We start from the raw sequence: 23,268 nt of genomic DNA, 5'->3' as shown, positions 1-23,268 counted from the left end.
CATCCAGCCGCTTGTGAACTCTGCTAAGTAATTTACCTTAATGTGTGTAAAGCTGACACATAAAATAACTAGTAAGGGGTCTTGTCAGTATTTTCTATCAGTTTCCTTTCACCTTCTGAAACAGGAACCTGTGCAACCCGCAACCTCTCCCCCCCACTTCAGCGGCCAGTGCAGTGAGTGCAGGATAACCCGTTCATGTGGGATCAATTAACGAGGCAGACTCAGCCAAGCACCCTTTGATTATGCTTTGTTATACATAATAATAGGCTTTCTGGCAGTAATGCTTTTGTTTTTGTGGATGTTTGTTTTCTTCCTATGGTCAGATTTAAGTTTCAAAGGGGTTCATCTAAAAGTGCCTATTTCTGCTCTACAACTTTCCATTGTGTTTGAAGTCTTCTCATTTAATTAAAACGTTTGCTTGACGATCGTGGATGTGGCTCAGAATACCGTGCTGAATGTAATTTTGGGCTGATCGGTGGTTGCTATTTGATGGAAGAAACCTCAAATGTTTTCCTGCTTTTTTTGTTTTTATTTATTTCCTTTTTGCACACATGCCTGACGTTTACATAGACAAAAACACATTTCTCGGTGAAAAAACTCTGCAATAGTAAGTCAGATTGCAGCAAGTTTGATTCCCCCCAAAATAACATGTATCTGCCCGTCACCTCTTTGTAGATCAGAACTCCTTTAGGTATAGAGATGAACTGGTGAGGTTCAGCAAAACCCTGCAAAATGGGTGAATCAAAACTTAAAAGGTGTAAGTACTAAAGTCACCATCAGTGGCTGTTGAAAGGAATTGTATTTGTTATTTGCCTTCATCTAGATGCACAATTAGAACTGAGACTGTAGATAAATGGCATGTACTTAGTTATACACCTTCCTTGAAGGCCAAATCGCTTCACAGTCACAGTCCTGTTCACTTATGAACACACACACATTTACACACTGATTGTGGCTCCACTGCCAATCAAGGACCCATTGAAACACGGCCAGGTAAGGCTGGAGTTGAGTCTGTGACAGGTTGACCGCCGCTCTTCTTCTGCACTACCTTATGCTTCACCCACTTTATTCTACACAAATAAAATAAAGCCTGAAGATGAAATAAAACATCTTTCAAATTCCGAAATAAGTAAAACGGAAGTAATGTAAGTTTTTCATTCTTTCTGTGCGACCCGGTACCAAATGACCCACGTACCGGTAGCAGTCCGTGGCCCGGGGGTTGGGGACCGCCACACTAGACTATGCACGTTTGTCTATCCATCCATTTTCTTAACTGGGTGTATCCCTTTTGGGGTTGCCGGAGCTTGTCCCGGCTACTGGTGGTGAAAGGTGGGGTTGCACCCTGAAAAGATCTGCATACGTTTTATTTTTTAAAAATGTATATATTTTTTCTACTTCTGGAGTCAATGGGAAATAATTAGCTTCTGTCACCAGCCTCTTGTGGACTGCAATATTTGGCAGTTTGAGGTTGGTGTCAAACTCTGGATTGTTTAAGATCCATCCAGTAAAAATGTTTCAGGGTTATGAATGAACCTGTGCAGAATCTACCGATTGTTCCTTGGCTAAAAGTAGTGACACTATGTGAGATCTTTTGCTTTTAAATTATTTTACTGTAGGGATTATCGTTTTATGTGTTCCTTTGAAATTATACATGTTTTGCCTGATACCATTTGCTGCTTTTTATGAACATTATGTTGAAAAAAATCTATTCAACTTTATTTTAGTGGTTTACTGTTGGTTTCGGTCATCTTAAAGCACTGTGATACTTCTCCTTTTTTTTTTTTACATTTGACATCATCTAAGTATATTAGCTAACAGAAAAGCCTTAACCTTGAATCTGCACTCTGTGCGACTAACATACATACATTCAATAAATTGTGAATGGGGGGAAAAAATTAACCTGTCGCACACTTGACCAATGTTCCATCCCCCCATATGCTTGAGGCTAGAATTTTTACATGAATCAAAGGTGGTGATTTTTTTAAATTTTTTTAATTGTTTATCTTCAGCTGAAGACCCCTATAATGTCTTTTACAAAGATTTTCATTGGTTGTGACCAAACAAGTTGGACTCTCTTGTGAGTCAATTGGTGTCTTTGTGAATTCCATTCATTGCTGATATGGGTTGAAATTGCACAAGATGTGGTTGTGATGCTGACATTGACCTTTCCACAACATGGTTCTTCAAATCATAAAAGCAGCTTGACTTAACTGGTTTGTTCTGTGACTCTATTCTCTTTAAATGTCCTTAATCCTTCTGTCAGGCCTGAAAGTTTCACAATATTAACTCCTCTAAAATAAAGGCAACCTGCTCTAATCATTGATTCCTGTAAAACTTCAGTCCACTGTTTGGCTTTTATTGTTCATACATATTTGCTATGTTTGTACCAAAAAATATTCATTTAGTTAGGCCTTCAGTTTATGGTAAACTGTGCTTCCTATGTAGCACAGTTTCGAATGTTCGTGTTTTGAGAGGAATGCTGTTTGTGTTTTATACAAACGCTTTTTTTTCCTGCTTGCAACAGTTGCTGTGTTCTAGGAAATATAAGCCCGCCTTCAGGGGTTTATGCTGCCATAAGCAGAACACTTAGGTGAGTCATTACTGTGTTATGGAAAGATATTGTGACTATTTATTCCCCCCCCCACCCCCCCCCCCCCATGACATGACAATATTTTTGCAGTAAATGACAATTTCTTTCGTCAATAAAGTGTAAAATTCAAGTTTATCAGATTATTTGTTTCAAGGGTTATTCTTAATAAAGAATCTTTATATTTGTGTTGCTTTCCCCCAACGAAAGAACTCTTAATTGAAGACTAAATAATTATAATGTCCCTGTTTATCTGGCATTTTGGCGATTGAATGTGGCAGCTCTACTCTTAGTCTGATAAATGAAAACATGAAAAGAAACACCAGGTATTAGACTGGCAAGAATGAAACTCTTCAGGAGATGAGAAGTTTTAGCTTTTTAGGCAAATCTGACCACCATTGAATTACAAAGACGGATGTAAGGATGTTAAAAACAAAACCATTTTTTAACATAATAAACTCTGCCTGCTTGGTAAAGTGTGACCCAATGGTGGTGAAACCAAGGTGTATTATTCTGCAGAAAGCTTTAAATAAAATTCTGTCTCACCTGGAGACAGACAGGATCAAAATTTTCATTGGTTGTGACAAACAAGTTGGAATCTCTTGTGAGTCAATTGGTGTCTTCACCAATTGTTAGTCGCACTTTTAATTGCCGAATTAAATAAAATTGTCTTTTCAATTATGAAACATTAAATGTAATAAAATTATAAAAAATAAGATCTGTTTTGGGTCATGTTTGTTTATTTTGGTTCATGGATGTATTATTAAGAGTTTCAGATGCTAGAAAATAGTTTTCAGCAACAAAATGGCTTAGTGGACTGTAGTAATTTGGTTTTGATACTAGTAATTCAACTGAGATTAGTTGAATTACTATTAATTTAAGTTTTAAAGAAATGCAATAAAGTCAGAATTTAAAATAAAAATGAATCTTCATTTTAAGATGAGTTAGATTATCTCTGTTCATTTTGACCAACAAATAAACAGCTATTTGCTTTTGTTTGTTTAATCCTTAAACTTGCTGCTGTTACACAGGTTTTCTTCAGGTTCAGGATTATCAGCATAGCTTGTGTGGTAAGGTCTCAGCCCCCCACAGATGTGCTCATATAACATAAGGAGAATTTTGTCCATCAGTGTTGAGCTCCACAGGGTTTGAAGGTGGAATATTTTTTTTTGCTGAAGATGTATGGAGGTTGAGAACAACAATGTTGTTTTGAAGGATTGATTAGATGTCAGTTGCGCTGTCATGGTACCTGGGATTGAATGTAGTTTTTACCATCTTTCTTTTAGTGTTTGGTACAATTTCATAAATGTTTGATGTCCATTTACTTTTGGGATGTTTAAATGTATAGATTTCAATATTAGGTGTCTCTTCGTGTACGTGCGCGTTGAATTGTGTCAGAGTTTTAGAAAGCTTGACGTGTTGTGATGACCCGCTAAGAGGAAGTTATCAGAGCCTCCTTCCCTTCCATCATCCAAAAATACTGAGATGTAAAGCTGGTTGCTCAACAAAACTTCCTGTCAGTCATTCTGCTGACTCTGCATTATCTAAAGGGTTCCTTTAGAAATGGATAGTAGCTTTGTTGAGTGTCAACTTTGTACTGCTCTGTGAAGGTGTAGCAGGGGTCTGGAAAACACTAAGGGCTTAATTTACCTCCTGAAGGGGACCGGCGGTGCACCGACAACACCGTGTGTCTCAGCAGGCGCACTGTGTGATTATTGTTCTTATAACACAGTTGTTGTTAAGGTTCAGCCTCCACAGGTGGATCGACATAGTAGATATGAAGAGTTGCTCTGTTATTGAACTTGTTGATACTGGGAGGACCAATTGTCTCTGAACCCAGTGGATCCTGAACATGCTCTTTTCTGCCTCCAGTGGTCTCTTGAGGAATTGCAATATTTGGTACTTTCTGGTTGGTGGTGTTCAAAATGTCGAGGTTGAGCGGAATGCATTTTCTAGTCTCCTTGTGTGGTTTTAGACTAGATTTTTAAAATATTTAGGTAAAGGTCAGGGTTGGACATTAAGTTGGACTCAGCACAATCAGAAACATAAATGTTTTTCTCAGCATAATGAAATTCATTGACCTCCCTCTCTGTCTGGATTATATTCACTTTGAAAAGATGGAAAGGTGAAGCCATGAACAAGAGCTTCTCTATGAGCTACCGCATTTCTCCAAATGTCAAATCTAAAGGAGGGAATATTTTCTTTTCTTTTTTTTTCAGATGTATGGGCGTTACACCCAGGACCTCGGGGTGTACGCCAAAGAAGAAGCTGCTCGGCTAAGGGAGAGCAGCCAGAGACGATCCCTCAGTGACCGCAGCAGAAGTCTCGACCTGCTTGAGTACAAGGGACGCTGTGCAAAGTGTCAGAGTAAGTGTGGAAGCCAACAGCTGCTTTCAAACCTTTGCTTTGGGTGGAATTCAGGATTATTGTTAGTGAGGTTTATTTTGTTTTCAAGTAGCAAATAGAACACAAATCAAGTTGACGTCAGTTATTCAAATACCTGTCCACATGTTCCAAACGAACATCTTCCTTTCGTCATTGGACACAATCAAAGCTGTCATTTGAAATGAGAAAAGGGACCAAATGAACTGTGGTTTCCTGAAAATAACATTTTATACAGTATATGCATCAGTCCTTCTCTGATGTTGATGTCTGCCAGTCTATAGTTTTAAATGAAGCTAGCATCGATTTTTATAAGTTTACTCACACTTTTGCTTGTTTTATGTACCTGGTTTAGACATGTGAGTTTTCTATAATGAGGTCTGTTGATGTTGATGAGTGTGCTGCCATTCATTGAACTTCATGTTCTACTTAATTAAAATGTGAGTCAGTTTGAAAGGACAGACCTTAGAAACAGCTTCTGGAAAGAGTCTTCAAACAAGCAGGAAGCTCTTAGAGCTCCAGTATCACAGCAGTTGTAATAATATAAGAGTTTTCCACTAATGTTGAGACTTTTTTAAAGGTTGTTTTCTTGATTAGATTAGTGAAAGTCTGAGAAGAAGAGTACAATCAAACATTTCTTCAGATATTCTGATACTCGTATCATAGAAACATCATCTGCACCTTGACAAAGACAATCACTTCAGCATAACCTTTATGTGAACATCAGTGACTTTTCAGTTGGGTCACCCAGGTGAGGGTTTCTGGGAATCAAAGATCCAAAACTCCCTATGACCCTGGGTTCTTCTCTGAGAATGGATCAAAGCTGCATCTTGAAGGACCTCTCTCTGAAATCTGGATCTCCAGCGGCCCTGTTCTCCCAGTCAGGGAGTTATTGCAGTAACTGTCCTCTTCTAAAACCTGTGGACAGCATGTGTAGATCCAAAGCCCTTCAGTACACATTTCCTTTGTCCTCCTGTAAAGTCATTCATGGTTTGTGTGTTTGTAAGACAATAAATACGACTGATTACAAGACAGCAGGAACAGACGGTCTGTAAATACAGGTGAAGAAATTAACCTTCATCTATGCTTTATAATAAATTAGGTGACGGATGCACACACACAAATATACACACACACGCACACACATGGGTGCAGTCAGTCCAAATGTTTTAATGTAGAAAAAAGAAAAAAAATTATGAATATCATTTTAAATTCAGTTTGTTCATTTGAAAGTGTTCCAAATTTGTTCAAAATTAATCTATAAAGACTTTTAAAATGTATGACATAAACAGAGAAAAACATTAATGTCAAATGTAGAAAGTGAGTGACTGACTCTTGGATCTTAAGAGCTTTTTAAAAATCATATAAATAAATAAAGAACACAGAGTTTTACATCCTGTAAACTACATTCAGTCTCATGAGAGTCCTGACAAAGTAGAAAATAAATGAAATCCTGTTACTATTTGTTTTAGTAATAGTACTAGAACTCCTTATCCTTTCATTGTTGTCATCATTCCAACATTTTTATCATAAACTCTTTTTCTAGTGGAACATGCTGTGGCATTCATAATAAGTTTGCCTGTTTTATTGTTCTCTTCATCTATGCAGAAGTGTAAAATATAATCTAACAAAGCAAACATCAGTCGTCCATTCGGAGCTGTGGAATCAGTTGCTCCTCTGTGTTGGACATTTCTGTGGATGAGCAGGAGGCTGAAGTTTTACAGACTTCCTCCAAACTTCCCTCTGCTCTTTTTAGAAAAAGGTTTGTGTTTTTGGATAAGGATCCCATTGAGCTAATTCTGTTATTAAAATGATTCTGAGCCAAAACTGTTGTTCAAAAACAAACAAGACTCACTCAAATACCTTAAAAACCACAGGAACAAAAAAATACCTAAAACCAACTGACAAAAACTTGACATTATTTTAAAATGTTGTTTACAGGAATCATAAGAACAGACCTGGAAAACTGTAGAAAGTGACATTTTAACCTTTGTTAAACCTTGTAAGCCAGTTACGAGTCAAATCTCATTTACAAAAATGACCTGAAGTAATGAAGCATGTTTGTGGACATGTAAAGAACATCTCCTAGCAGCTAAATGTTCCAAAGGTCCAAAGACTGAAGTCAAGCTCCTGAAATGTTGTGACAAACGGAAACCTAATAAGTCCAGAACAACCTTCAGAGACGTCTAAGGTCAAGTTGAAGGGGAACTGTCTGAAACGACCAAGAAGGAAATCTTTTACAAGTAAATCATTAAGAACCAAAGTGAAAAGCAAAGCTAAAAGCAGAAGCCCAAAGCATGATGGGAAATGAGTAAGGACCGATCTGATAAAACTGGAAGTTTTTGGAAAAGAAAGAAAAAAGAAGACTTGAATCATAGCGCATTTTTAACAGATAAGTGCTTTACAATGTACAAGTCTGTGAAGGTTCTCCTTGATCTGTTTCAAGGAAGATTTGAAGTCCAGTTGTCATGAATCAACTTCAAGACAATGTACAAATAAAATGCAATAAAATTAATGAATAAATACAAGGCAGGTCGCTGCAGAGTTAACTAAAGGCTTGTCTGAATCAAAGGAATCGGGAACGCGGAGGGTCAAAAGAATTCCAGAGTCTGTGGGCTGCTGCTTTGTACAGGTCTCCACCAGGTTTAAACCGGGCTCTTTGGATGTTAAGGAAGTTCTGGCCCAAGGACTGTAGGGAGTGTCTACAGTAGGGAGTCTGCAAGAAATCTATTTGGGGACCGGGTTTCATTTAAAGTTCTATAAGTTCAAACTAAAATCTTAAAATCAATTCTAAATTTAGGGTGCATGGTGGGGCAGTGGTTAGCTTCTTGCCTCGCAGCCAGAAGGCCCTCGGTTCAAGGCCCTGAAACAGATCATTGATGGGGACCTTTCTGTGTAGAGTTTGCATGTTCTCCCCGTGCATGCATTTGTTTTCTCAGGGCACTTCGGCTTCCTCCTAGATGTGAATGTGAGTGTGATTAGTGGCCCTGGAACAGACTGGCGATCTGTCCAGGAGGTCCCCTGCCCTCGCCCATGAGTGGCTGGGATAGGCTCCGGCAGCCCCTTGAACCCGGGACAAAATGGGTTTAAAAAATGAATGAATAAATTCTAAATTGTACTGGTAGCAAATGTAAAGAGAATCAGTGCGTTCTTCTGGTAGATTCTGCTAAAAACCTTTCTGCTTTGTTCTGGACAAACTGGAGTTGAGTGTCTGTAGATCTAAAGAAGAGGAGATAAAAGCATGGATGACCATCTCCAGGTAAGACTTTGGTAGCATAACTATCAGTTTAGAAATGATGATAGATCGCTGTCCCAACTGGAAAAAACAAGAGGCTCAAGGGTGTTCTGGGGCTGCTTTACTTTACTCCATTTGGCACAGGGTGGACCATCAAGCATCATGGACAGAAGTGTGCTCGCTAGTATCAGAACAGTTGGATTCAGTCACAGGTAATGGGGCAGTCAACGGGATAATGATCAAGCAGTTGCAAAAAGCTGAGAACAAAACGTTTCTCTGAAGAGCCCCTTTTGTTATCTAAAGCCTGTGGAACATCTCTGAAAGGAGCTTAAACCTGTCACCGCCACGAGGAAGGGATCACATTTACTGCTGGCAGGTGCTGAAGCCTCAGTTGATCAGTAAACTCAGGATCTCTCTATAAGGTCTGCAACAAAGTGTTGAGTTAAGAGTCCTATCATGTTTTAGGGCTTGCTTTTTCATTAGTTTTCTTTAAAAAAAAAGCTTTTGCAGAACATTGTACCAACTCTACCAACTCTGTATCTGCAGAAAAGCTGCAGTTTCTGTTAAAACAGAGAGCCATCTACTGGAGTTGAGTCAAAACTGCACCCAGCATCCTCCTTTTCTCAGCATCCGATTGTGTGCCCCTGCTTTTGTGCACATGCTTTGCACTTTCATCTCACTGAGGAGTTTTCCTGGTGTTTACTGGCAGCGGTTGAGTCAGCTCTTCTTTGCTGTACTCGTGTTGGACGGATCAGAACTCCAAATTGGCAGTGATTGAATTGATTCATGTCTCAGTAGAAGCCTTCAAGGATGTGTGGTTTGCACTCGTTTCTCTGCTAAAGAGAAAGTCAAAAAGCAGCGAAGGCCATAAGAACAAGCAGTGATTCAAACACAAGGAGAGTCTGTTGCAAAGGCTGTGCACGTGCATGCAGACATTCATGGGCTTGCACACTCTTTAGTTATTGGACATTTAAAGCAGCACACAGTTTAGAAAGGTTTCATGCAGTAGTCTCCAGCTGCAGCTGCAGTCCTCTCCAGAGGCTGCGTCAGTTTAGTGGTGTCTGCATGTAATTAAAAAGGCTAAAATTCAGAGCAGCAACTGCTGCTCATAGTGATGAGCAATAAAAGTGGTTCCAGTAACAGACATTGGTATATAATCAGCCTCAAATGCAGATGCTTGTAAGAATCTCAAGATGCTACTGCCAGTCAATTACAACATGATTCGGAATAAATTACGTCACTTTCAACAAGACATTTTTACTACTAATTTTGTAAACTTTCATTAAACCCAAATCCTTTTTAACAAACATCAGAAAATCCGCAGTTTATCAAAATTGACTGTATCTGAGAACTGGACTGAGTGACCCCTCCCTCCTGGTGTTCCAAACAGAACATAGTCGTGGGTTCCAAGAAGTCATTCTATTTGTCAGAATAATCATTCTTACTCTGATACAGTTTTTAACATGTTTTTGACAATCCTTCATTTTTTTTAACAACATTTTTTTTCTGTGGTTCATGTTATTCAAGTTGTAAAATGACCAATCAGATTCATCAAAAAAGTAGGTGGTGCCTGCTCGCCCCCCAAGTCCAACATTCAAAATGTTTGACAGTTTAGTGTAGCCCGCTTCCAAGTGGTAGGGGTGTGGCCTTCCAACAAACTCACTCCTGTGGTGACAGTGGTTGCCATAGTAACTCGAACCGAATCAGACCAGTCACTGCTTGCTGACGTCTGGTTCCAACGTGGTGGTATCCGTATTGCAAACAATTGTTTCAGACAACTGCTGGAGATAAAACTATTATCAGCTGTGATTGCTTTGTTTTTCTCCTCCTTTAGGATCAAACCGACAGTGTCTAAACCAACAGAAAGTTCAGCTTACCACTGTTATTTCACGATCGACTTGATTAGAAAACTGCTCTATTAGCACACACACATATATATATATATATATATATATATATATATATATATATATATATATATATATATATATATATATATATATATATATATATATATATATATATATATATATATATATATATATATATATATATATATATATATATATATGACTGTTGCAGTTCTTTTATCTTGTTTGTGTATGAGAGAAAGCTGCCAGTTACCAAGAGAAGCTTTAATAATCGTGGACTGATCTTCTTTGGATTAACCGTTTTCTCTACATTTCTATACAAATAAAACCAAAGTACAGCAGCAGCAGACAGTTCTTTAGGGTTAGGGTCAAAGTCATTGTCCTTCACAGTTACCGGTTTCTAAGGTAAGCTGCAGCACCAGCTGCTGATCTATATGTTCTTATGTGGAAGTGAAGGTTCTTTTAGGAACTATTATATGAGGTGATCCATGCAGCCCCTTCAGATATTACTAGATAGATCATAATCCAATGCTTTTCCTTAGCTCGCTCTTTTTATTTTTTTATTTTTTCTATCATATGGTGACTTTTTACAAAGAAGTGCAGCGATGCAGAAATCCTGAGCCCAACCCACTTTCAATCCCATCACCTCTGAAATTGCAGACTTTAATCATTTAAGGCTGGACCACCTCTGCCCCTCTGGATGTACTCCGCATCCATCACTCCCTTTTTAGACCTGCTCCGTTTTGCAGCAGAAACGGGTCATTGCTGTTTTCAGGGTCAGAGTTTTGGTCTAATCACACCCTTGCTTGTTGTTCCACTAACCTGCTCTGAAAGAGCTTTTGTTTTCCTGTTTCCTTCAGAAGATGCTGAAATGTAGACCTCGCTGTTGACAGACAATGTTCTGTTTTGAGAAGAAAGGAAGTAGAAGCATTTCGAGCAGCACAAATCTGAAATAAAACTTTAAAAATGTGGGAGAAAAATTATAATGTCTTAGTTTATGACAATGAAAATATTAAGCTTGCAATAAAATGTGTGCGTAATAAATTACCACATTTGACCAAATGAAGCTTCAGATGCCTACAGAACGAAGAAGGCAGAAGCAAAAATGAAAATACACTGAGTAATTAAATATGTATAAGTGAAGCCATCTGAATGTTGGTGTACATACATTTATGTTCCAGGATGAGAAGAGAACATTTCAGGTCATGAAAGTAAAGAAACCTCAGTGAGACCAACTCTGAAGAAAATTAATCTGAAAGCAAAAAAGAATTGTACTGTGTTGAAGAACAGCAGTAAAATAAGGGAATAATGATGAAAAGGAGAAAAAAGAATCACTCTTTTAGAATGTCAGTCCATGCAGGCCAGCAGGGGGCAGCATTGAACTTTGATATGGAGAATTGGAACAGAAACTAAAATTGAAAAGTTCTGACTGTGAGTGCAATCCTGTCTTAGTTTTCTTTTCTTTTTTTGTTTTGATGTTTAAAAAAAAAAAAAAAACAAGGATAGTTTTTTACACCTTTGATGTCATTGTCTGTAACATCTTGAGTTGGGGGGGGGGGGCACTCTCCATCATGCGCCAATTTAGTCAAACTTTATCCACAGAAGTACGGACAAACAAAGCTTCTTATTTTCCTTTTGTTTTGGAAGAACAACAAGCATTTTGAAGCAGAGGAGGACACTTCTCTGTCCTGCTCTGCTGCGCTTTATGGCGGCTGCGATCTTTACAGATGATGATGCCCCACCGACTCTGTCATGTGCAAGAATACACACACACATCGCTATGCTAACAGCTGCTTATGACATAATAAAACGACCTCTTTCTTTTTCCCTCCTGTCAGTCCACCTGCTCAGTTTGGATGTTTAATTGGTCCTGAGGCAACACATGTGCAAACACACATTTATTTCAACAGGTGTGATGTCAGCAGGAGCACAGCGTGGCGCCACAGGTTACCATGGTGACTGGCAGGCACCTAGCGACCAGCAGTTTTCCATCCTTTCTACTGTTTTTTGCGGCATCGTCTCAGTTTTTCGTCTGCCATCAGTCCCATCACGTCTGTCTTTCTCCTCTTCTTCCTCCTGTCTGTAAATCAGTCACTTCTTCTGATCTTTGTTCAACAAGATGGAGGGAAAATTTCTGTCCTGATTCGGAATAAATGAGACACGTAAAGTTTGGATATTATAAACCGGGAGCTTATATGAACACTACATATTTTAATTTTTTAATTTTTTTCTCCTTTTCTTTAAAATGTTTTCTTTGAGCATCATCACATTCACAAAGAGCGCAGCTAAAGACATTGGATAATGTTGTCCAGCGGAAACAGACTGTTTATGATTCTGCAGGAAATGCATTTATCTGTATTTATCCATTGGTACAGTGACATTCAGCCAAAACTGATATACTTAAAAAAATTTTTTTTGCATGTACGCTTTAGAAATGCTTGCATTGGTTGCTTTAGGTGTGTGCGGTTGTGCCGTCACACGCGGCCGCACTGTTGGGGGTGCTGACACGTCATTTACACTCAGCATTAAGCCAAGAACAGAAAGCAACGTCTCCATACATGCACCGAGTGTGTGTAGTTCAGGGCCTATTTGATGGGGAGGGATCGGACTTTCACTTCACATATCAAGTAACCAAGGAGATGGAGGAGGGAGTGATCAATATTTGATTCTGGAGCACTCTGGTAGATTGTGTGTGTTTGTGGGAGAACTTGAGCATCTGCGGCGGCGCGTTGCTGCTGCTGCGACAGAGGTGGAGGAGGGCCAACGTGTGTGTCAGCAGCACAGACTGCAGTCGCTGGCTGCAGGATGGGCTTACATTGATTTTGTTATCTCAGGATGGACAGGTTGAGTCAAGATGGCTCCTGCAGAACGGCTAACCAGGAGCAGCACGACTGACGTAATGTTTAATATTCACGTGGCTCCCCAGCAGGGTTGGTTTTGGGGGAACAGCTGCAGCAGGTACCATGCCAAGAGAGGAGCTTTGATTTCATTAAAAGGAGGAGAAACAAAAAAAACGTTAAATTTATCGTCACTGGAGCTGTAAAGACTTTGTTAAACCTCATCTGCAATGTCAATAAATATGCAGAATCTCTGTCTGTCTGCTTCACAACTACTGCAGTTACACTCTTGTGCTGTGTAACGTCAAGGCAAACACAACATTTATCTAAGGGGTGTAAATGAAAAGAAAATAAATGAACTGGAAAGAAGTTGATCAGAACTATGAGTTTAAAACAAAGAAATTAAAAATAAGCTAACAGAAACATTTTGACTGTTTTGGACTGGGAAATCAAATATTGTTTTTACTTGGTTGAATTTTAAGCAGAAAATAGATTTTTTTAATTGCTCTGTTGTCTAAAAATAGGTTAAAAGTTTCATATTTTCAGAGAGAAATTTCTCAAAAAGATGCTAAACATCTTTATTTTTTTAATGCAGGCATCTCCCTTTACCAAGTCACCAGGGGAGTTCATGGCTCTTTGTAACATCAAATCAAATTTGGATGAAGCTCCCTTTCAACTTAGCATTTTAAATGAGTTCACTTAAATTGTTAAATGAGGCTCATTTTCATTGTCTCTGAAAAGTACAGGTGAGTCAGCAGGCCTCCTGGCATCACAGAGGCTTTTAGGCAGACACGTGCTCTGCGTCTCTGCTGAAGTTTAAATCAACAATTAATAAGCAGTGGGTTTCAAACGGGCAACCTGAACTAAGAGGACACAATTGCTTGTGACACAATCAGGACGCACTCCTCGGAGTTTCATTTTACTAAACATGAGGCTGTTACCAAAGCCAATCAGGGAAAAAACTGTTGTTGATTCAAACTTTATTCACATTTGTCCTTCCGGGTGGATGTGAGCTGTCTGTGAGTGAAAAATGGTCATACCTGTACAGGAGCATGTAGGTGGCCCGCAGGTAATGTGGTAAAATGGCGTATGCTTATATAGCGCTTTTCTACCTACAAGGCCCAAAGCGCTTTACAGTCACAGGCCCATTCACCCAGTCGCACACACATTCATACACTGGTGCCGAACACAGGCGCCCCCCTACCACCAGAGGCAAGGTGGGGTTCAGTGTCTTCCCCAAGGACGCATCGTTCGTGGGCGTGCAAGGCGGGAATTGAACCTGCAATCATACGATCATGGGTCGACCGCCCTACCGCTGGGCGTGGTGCAAGGTTGTTGAGCGCTTGGTGAGCATGTCGAGAGATGCAGGAATGTTGGAAGATTTTTCTGATTTAAGTGCGCTCCTTGCGTGCAGCCTGACTGTTAGAAATAAGGATGGAGTGTAGTTTGTGTGGACTTTCTACAGACACCCAATCCGTGAAGCATTAGCCTGCAGCCAATAAGGTACCAGTACTCGCACCTTAATAATGACCAGTACGTCAGTAGTGTGAACAATTTCTATTATTCTTACAAATACTTCATGAAACACTTCCTTGAATTTTAAGTTGTCTGTTAAAGTTCCACTCCGAGAATCTTTTGATCTTTTTTTAAAGTGCTCCCAATGATTTTTTTTTAAATTATGATTATGCAACAAAAAAGAAAAAAAAAACTGTCATTTTCTAGGACATGGTTTCTGTGAAGCATACAGTAGTTCATTAGAAACTCTCCTCTGAGTTGTGGGTGGGACTTTTGGCAGGGAGTAAGCTAGCACTGGTTTCCCATCATCCCTTTATTTACACTCTTCCACTAGCTTACAACCCCTCACATCCCCAAGCTTAAACTAGTGATGCAACCACAATGGCGAGCAAAGATCAGGTGAGGAAAACAAAGACGTACATTTGTCTGCAAGTGGAAGCATCACAATGAAGCAGAGCAGGAAGCTCGTGGCTCGCCCAGCGTATTTTCTACATCACAACAGTCTTTATTGAATGATTTTGATTAAAAAAAATACTCATTTTCACAATACGCAATTTTCTTTATATATATGTCCTTATCATCGGAAAAATGTCCCAAGAACATGTTAACAACACCAAAAACAAAACGTTCATCTGAGTGGGCCTTAAAATTATTTTTTTATCTCCTCTACAACCTCTTCTTAGATCAATGATCAAAACAAATTCTGTTCTTGTTTTTCTCTTAACATTTTTTGCTAAAAATGTTTTCTTCATGGGTCAACAGAAGAGCCAGTTTTCACTTGTGTTCCTGATGCCGTCTGCTCCGCTTCTTCTTTTACTTCATTAAAAATGAAGACCTATGATAGTTTTTGGTCCACAGTGACCACTCTTTTATCAAAAAGACTGGGAAAAAAGGTGCACTTTAAAGGTTCATTTTATTCTCCTTCATGACATTTTTTACCATAAATGGACGTGTATCATTTGTCGGCTCAACGCTGGGTGCCAAACTCATTACGGTTCTAAGGCCACTGGGAGCCATTTTAAAGAATAATGCCGTATCCAGCTGGAGTTCCTGTCCACCTGTCAAAACACTGAAAAATGCAGGAGAAGTGAGAGTGATGAAAGAGCAAGGAGGAAGAAGTGGGTGGGTGGAGGGGGGGGGGAGATCACTCCTTCAGCAGTGCAATACACTGCCAAAGCAATAATTCATTTAAAACTTGAATGCATTTATTCATTCCTCAGAAACCAATTATGTTAATTTTCCTTCCTGACACTCCAGAGATCAGACGGCAGCTCGCCCACTTCTCCAGCCGTCAGCAGGAGATGCAGTAAAAGCAGAATTATGGATTAAATGCAGTTTGATTGTGGAACACCTTGAAGCTGTTTTTTACTGCACCACCTGCAAAGATTTATGAGTCCTATCAGTATTTTTATCCGGTTACATCAACTACACCTTTGAATGATTGAGGCATTTCAAACTTGAAACTAAATCTTTCCAACTTTATTTTGTTTCTACACTTGAGTTGCTTCCAACTGAAATTGATTTTTTTTCCCCCTCCAATTGTCAAGTTTCTGTTGGTTCCTGTTTTTCCCTCATCCTCCTGATCCATCATCTTTTCCTCTTCTTGCTTTTTTTGCTTCATTTCATTATTTTCCATATTTCTGTAAAAGCATCTCTCCCTTCTTTCCACTAACCTTTAAATTCTTCTTTCAATTTTCCTCCAGTGTTGGTTTTTGGCACCCAGTGCTGTTCACTTCCATCTTCCTCTGCCATTCATCACCTCTTCCTCTGTTGCCTCTCTGCTGAGTATAATCTGTAACCCAAGTGTTGGTGTGTTCCTCCCTCCATCCATCTGAAGATCGGGTTATTGCTCTGCAGCCATCAGTGATGCCTCAACCACAGCATCCAGCCTTTTTACACTCTGCAGTTTTCTATGCGATTGAAGCGAAAAACCTTTTTATTTTTAACCAGAAGTTTTACATGAAAAAAATGCTAACAAGGCAAAATGGCAGTCAGAAAGCATTTTGACAAAAGGTTTTTATGACACAGTGAAAAAAAGGTTTTTAAAAAGAGGCTGTTTTTCTGTTGTCTCACTTAAATAAAAATTAATATAAAAAAAATTAATATAAAAAAAAGAAGGGGCTCAAGATCCACCTTTTTAATTTCACTTTTTGTTTATTCTAACTGCTAATTTATTCTATTAGTTTTAGTATGGGTTATTTTATGTATTTAATTTCATTTTATGCAAATTATTCTACATTTCATGTTTTTATATACATCCTCTGTCTTTAATTTTAGTATCTTATGATTTTAGCCCCCGTGTTTCTTGTGGGGATCTTTTCTTCCAGGGCTTGCCGGCTTGGTCGGTGGTTGTTGCCGCGGTTGTCACCCTTGCTGGGGCGGCTGGAGTCTAACTTTGCAGCGTCACGGCTGTGAAGTGGACCCTGTTGTTGTCCCAGTCTGGGTGGGCACTGTGGTGATGCTCCCATGGCCAAGCTGGCTCCTGGTATAAAGAGATTCCCAAATACTATTTCCTCACAGCAGAGAGCCAAGCCTTACATTTTTTTATTTATTGTTTTATTTATTTAATGTTTTTTATTTTTGTTTATTTATTTAAGAAGTTGCATAGTCATTATTGTACGTGGGGGTCATGGGTCATATGTTTTAACGGAGGGGAGTGGGAAGGGTAAAGGGTAGGTTGGGTTTTTACTATAATATTGTGTGTTTTTTGTTTTTAGTGTTAAAGAGCTTCAAACTGCGCAATGCATGAGTAGCGCTATTTTACAAATAAAGTTTGATTTGATTTGAAAGAGGGTCTAAGGGGAGGGATGCCCAGTTTAGCCTAGTCGTTTAGTTTAGTTTAACCATTACCTATTGAATTTTAGGACTTCATGTTCTTTATGATTTCATGTTTACCATACAATTACCGGTGAAAAGCCCATTGAGGCGACTATTGTTGTAATATTGGGCTCTTTAAATTGAAGTGAATTGATGCTCTTCAGTGGCCTGATCCTGTTAAAATCACCACTGGATTTTCTCTTTGTTTTGTTTTCATGCAGGAAAAGTATGTTAAAAATAAAAATGGTTTTGATTGCTTCATAAGATTTTCCAAATCCTTGGTGTAAAAGGTGCAGATCATGAGTCTCTGGCATTTATCATTCCATTGGGAATGTTCACCGATCTCCTTGGGTTCTTGTTCTTGTCCAACAGTCCTCACTTCTAGGATCTCATTATCCTTTTGGTTCATTAGTGAGTAGCAGGAAATGAGGGAGGAGGAGTCAAAGTATGGGTGATCTGCATTAGTTTAAATTCAGATGTACATCAAGCTTTGGTCTATAGCATAGAGGTTCAGTTTGGAGCCTCCAGAGCTGGTTGGTCTTCCATGTCGTGGCTACAGTTTTATTTCAGATGGAAGCTGGTGCTGCTATCTCACTATCCTTTCTCTGTGTTTGTTTGTTTGTTTACAGCGATGTTTGTCCATCATTCATATCAGAGGATGACAATTTTCTGGAACAGCTTTGTATTTTTGTTTTTCGCAGTAGTTGGGTGTTTGGTGGAGGCTCTTCATCATAACAATGTTCTATGATCTGTCTGTTCCTCAGGGTCAGGGTACCCCTATGTGCTGCAGGCTCCAGCCCAGGACTTTTACTCGGGTAAAACAAACCGTGTCATGTGTCCTAACCAGTACGCCCATCCAGCCCCTAAACTGGTTCTGCAGTGAAGCCATAAAGCTGCAGCTACTGCTTCTCCGCCATCCTTAATCCATACTAAGTGGATGTTAAGTGGCTGCTTTACCGTGATGCTTCAGAACAGACTCTGGCTTCGCAGGGCTTTAATGCTGTCATCATATAAAAATAACACACTCAGCAGAGTCAGAGCTCATGTTTTACCTTTAACCCTGCTTTCAGTTTTTCACATTCATCAGCATATTCATGTTATATGTACGCACAGATAGAGAAATGCACCTGCTGGAGTTAATGCTCATAAATGTGAGTTTCAGATGAAAAACAGCTGCACAGACGTTTGAAACATTTTAAGACGTTTCACTAAACGATCGAAAAACAAGAAAACTGGTTGAAGGTGAAGCTAAAATTGATCCATGAAAATATTCGTGTGTGTAATTTCTTTCCTCTTTTTAGCCATCGGAGTGTCTTTGTAGTAAAGTATTCAATACTTGTTTAAAGGGTTTCTTTTCACAAAAAGTCCATAATCTAACAAGTGCAGAATTAAGCATAAACAAGTGTGGATTCTGTAAAAACATAAAGGAACTGCATAAAGGAATGCAGGTACTGCATAAACGAGTGCAAATTATGCGTAAAAAAGTGAGAATAATGCGTGAACGGGTGTTAGGTTTTGCCTACAGGAGTGCAGGTTCTGCATAAACGAGTGCAGATTCTGTGTAAATGATTGTTCAGTGAGTAGGTGCTGCTAGATGTGGATGGGAATGCTGTGATCTTGGTCACAGCAGAGTTTTAAGTGTAAACCGGCACAGGGGTATGTCTGCAGAGGACTGCAGAACAGGAGTGCTGACTCTGCAATTGCAGAGCCCCATTTTTGTGTGTGCATGTGTGTGAGTCCTTCCGTTTGTTGGTGGGCGGGGCCACACGGCAGAAAGCCATTGCCAAAAAGAGCAGAGAACACAAATGAAGGTGTAGAGTAAAACTAAAAGAATTTTTAGTGCTGGAGAAGTGGCAAGTTGAGAAAAGAGAGATGAGAACAAAGGTCTGGAGACGGATGGATGAAGGAAGTTTATAAAATCTGACAGACAAATAGCAATTTGGAACGAGAGGGAAGGAAGGGAATCAGTGGGAGGAGGGCAGTACTTTAGTATCAGCACAAACACAGTCGCACAAACACACTTACACCGTCCTGTGCAGATCTGCTGCTGCGATCATCAGTGCTGCGTTTGGCTCCATCTCCTGCAGCCTTTTCCCTTCATCCCAAACACACCGTCTTTCAACTTTGGAACTGGACAGAAATGCTGGCTGAAGTGGATTCCAGTAACATGACGTGTTTTTGTCAGAGATTTTATCTTAAAAACTGTAAACTGAAATTAGGTCTGCTGAAGCCACGGTTGAAAGTTTTTTTTAACTGAAGTTTAACTAAAACTTTGGTCCCGTTTGCTGCAAACGAGCTCCAGTGCGATTGCTTCACCATTCTGCTCCATCTGAAGTTAGAGAATGAATGTGCTCAGGAGGATGTCCTGGTGTTTGTGTGTCTGAGAATAGTTCAAAATGTTGATGATCTGTCTTTATTCAGCTTGCACCCTAATCAGAACAAGACTAATAGCTTTTCAATTTTTTTGGTTTGTTCAGATCCAGCAAACTAAAAAATTAATGTAAGAGCACAGTTTTGAATTTTTCAATTTTTATTTTCTATTTTTAACAAGGCGCACTAAAAATATCAATTTTTTTTCAATACATTTGATTGTTTACTTTCTAGCAGCTCTGAGAAAACGTAGATATATTTTTTTAAATGTAATCATTTTGAAGAAATGTGACTTAACTCAGAGCCATAGAACTGCATGTAAGCTTAGTTTAGAAAAACATTTGACATGAAATGGCATTTTAACATTTTAAAAGCTTTGAAGACATTTGTACGGTGGCCCAGAAGGGTCACAACACAACACATTAACTTTATACACAACACACTAACTTTACACACAACACATTAACTTTACACACAACAGATTAACTTTACACACAACAGATTAACTTTACACACAACACATTAACTTTACACACAACACATTAACTCACAACACAATAACTCACAACACAACACAATAACTCACAACACAACACATTAACTCACAACACAACACATTAACTCACAACACAACACAACACAATAACTCACAACACAACACATTAACTCACAACACAACACATTAACTCATGGCCCAGAAGGGTCACAACACAACACATTAACTTACCTCACAACACATTAACTCACAACGGAAGTAAAGCAGCAATTGAAGTGCTTTTATTCTGAAATTTCTACTGGGCTGAGGAGCTAACTACCTAACAGAAAGTAATGTCACAGTGAGCTGTGGAGGGAGCTGCACGCGCGCTCCTCTCCTCTCCTTTTTTCCGCTCAGTCCTCTCACACAGGCACGTGCAGTCCCCAACACACACGCACACACAGGACTGAGCAGAAAAAAGGAGAGGAGAGGAGCGCGCGTGCAGCGACAGAGGGGGGTGTCAGAGCAGAGGGAGGAGTGTGTGTTCATATTGTGTGTGTTTAGAGGAAGGAGAACCGTAGTAAAGACAAAGTTTCTGGCAACACTGCCTGCTAGCTTCTCTTGTAGCAATAACATGCTCCCTCCACAGCTCACTGTGACATTACTTTCTGTTAGGTAGTTAGCTGCTCAGCCCAGTAGAAATTTCAGAATAAAAGCACTTCAATTGCTGCTTTACTTCCGTTGTGAGTTAATGTGTTGTGAGGTAAGTTAATGTGTTGTGTTGTGACCCTTCTGGGCCATGAGTTAATGTGTTGTGTTGTGAGTTAATGTGTTGTGTTGTGAGTTATTGTGTTGTGTTGTGAGTTAATGTGTTGTGTTGTGAGTTATTGTGTTGTGTTGTGAGTTAATGTGTTGTATTGTGAGTTAATGTGTTGTGTGTTAAGTTAATGTGTTGTGTGTAAAGTTAGTGTGTTGTGTGTAAAGTTAGTGTGTTTTGTATAAAGTTAATGTGTTGTGTGTAAAGTTAATGTGTTGTGTGTAAAGTTAGTGTGTTGTGTATAAAGTTAATGTGTTGTGTTGTGACCCTTCTGGGCCACCGTACATTTGGCTGAGTAAAAGATCTTTTAATTGCTGTGGCTACCGGGCATTTTTGATCTTCACTTTGTGTCTTGGTATTGATTCCTGCAGAAATCAGGAGGTCAGGGTGATGCTGGCTGACTCAGTAGGTTCCACAGGCCGTCAGAAGACGGAAGAATGCAGTGACTTCATGGAAAGAGCCAGAGATGGGGATAGAATCATTTGGCCTGAGACCTTAATGCATTCATTAAGATGTGTGTTAGAGCCATGGTATCGATCTTCTGAGTGTGTGAGGCTGAAGATGAAAAATGTTACTGATCTGCGACTCTGAAGTTACAGGAAAGAGTTCAGAAGTTGAAATGCAGTCGAAATAGACATTTAAAAGTTCAAACCGAACAGTCTGATCAGAACTTCTGCAACAAAGCAACTCACAGTTGACCCACACGGCCTTAAGAAAGATGGGATATTTTTGTTTGGCTTTCAGAAACCTGATGAAAGAGTTCATTCAGTGAGACTTGATCTGATCTGTTATTGCTCACCACAAAGAGATGGCTGTTCTGTAAGTTTTTGATCTGAGGAACAGAGGCCACACTGTCAGGTGTTTCCTTTTTGTGCATTTTTTTTTTTAGTGCTGCTGATCTGGATGTTTGTACACAACTGCTTCAGGATTTTTATTTGCTTGTGAAAAAAATGCTTGTCTTGATTCTGAAATATGTTTCAGAACAGTTTCAGGCCTTTCATTCATCCATTTACATGAGAAACAACGATCCATAAACGCTCATGGTTCTGAAGAATCATATCAATTTCATTAAAAGGAAAACAATCGAATAGAAGTGGAGAAGTGACATAGTTTAAAACTATCTGTACAGCTGATTTAAGCTTTAGTTTTTGCCAAAGTTGTTCTGAATTGTGAGGTTATTCAGCCTTACCTACAGGGATCCAGATTACATCCTGCAGATTACACACAAAACACAACAGAATAAAATTGATTTGAAGAGATCGACTCTGAATCTTTAGTAAAAGGTTTTAAGGAATTACATATTTACAAAGAGCATTAAATGAATGAAAAATCCAAACTACGGATGATTAGATTTGCTGCCAGTGGATACGAGCTGTCTGCGGGGGGAAACGGTCAAACTTGTACCCAGGTGACCTGCACGAAATATCAAGGTCGTAGACCGCTCAATGAACCCGTAGAGAAAAAATAATCATGCACTTTTTCTGCTGCGGGCGACTGGTCGTAGTGAGCCATTGGCTGAAAAAACAATGGACGTCTCATGCCCTCCCTTCTCCTTTTCCCAAATAGGAAGTACCATTGCTTTACAGATACGGACGCCGCCATGTTGAAACCAGTCGACAGTGATCTATGGCAACCACATAAATCCGATGACTCAAACCCACTCGGACCAATCACTGTTGAATGGTTTCAACATGGCGGCATCCATATCTGAAAGCAATGTTTTAGGGATTTTGCCTAATTTCGCAAGAGCCGGAGGTAAGGCATTTTCATGGTGACGTCACACCTCGATTCGTCCATTGTTATTACAGTCTATGTAGTGAAGTAAAGGTGACGGAAGTGAAACGCAGACGTGTCATACAGATTTCTTCAACCTCTCCAAATCTTGCAGACTGAGGAAGGAGCAAGGTGTGTAGTTTTTGTAGACATCCTAGGAACAACTTGTGTAGCACATACAGTGGTATGAGACATTTTGGGCAGCCTTGATATTTTCAAGAATTTTCTTCATAAATCATTGGTTGTTCGGATCATCAATTTCAGTTAAATTTATCATATAGCAGATGCACAGTTTCTTTAAATCTAATAAACTTCATTTCACTTCTCAAATATCCCTGTGTTCATCTGCTATATGATATATTTAACAAAATTGATGATCCGAACAACCGATGATTTATGAAGAAAAATCTTGAAAATTATCAGGGGTGCCCAAACTATCTCATACCACTGTACAAACCACGTGCGTGTAGAATCAACGCATTAAGTAGGGGAAAAGTACTCCCACCTCAATAAGGAGTGTAGCGTAAGGACGCTGTATAGCATCACTCATACTTCATAAGTGTGTGCAACTTCCATTAGCCTGACGAAT

The 23,268-nt window shown here is 39.4% G+C and overlaps 1 protein-coding gene across 7 annotated transcripts in view; it reads left to right on the top strand.

The window, feature by feature from the left end:
- Positions 1 to 23,268, top strand: part of LOC101159603 (chloride channel protein 2) — a 116,314-nt gene that overhangs the window by 22,040 nt on the left and 71,006 nt on the right. For 5 of the 7 annotated variants that reach the window (XM_023961220.1, XM_023961219.1, XM_023961221.1 and 2 more), the window contains exons 2-3: positions 4,807 to 4,954; positions 18,009 to 18,059. In XM_023961220.1, the coding sequence (XP_023816988.1) occupies positions 4,807 to 4,954; positions 18,009 to 18,059 (199 nt within the window). The remainder of the gene's footprint in view (positions 1 to 4,806; positions 4,955 to 18,008; positions 18,060 to 23,268) is intronic. The other 2 variants (XM_023961224.1, XM_023961222.1) reach the window with 1 other exon arrangement.

The sequence above is a fragment of the Oryzias latipes genome, chromosome 13 (genome assembly GCF_002234675.1).
Source record: "Oryzias latipes chromosome 13, ASM223467v1".
Lineage (NCBI taxonomy): Eukaryota > Metazoa > Chordata > Actinopteri > Beloniformes > Adrianichthyidae > Oryzias > Oryzias latipes.
Note: the sequence above shows the minus strand (reverse complement) of the source record. Positions and strands in the feature narration are given on the sequence as shown.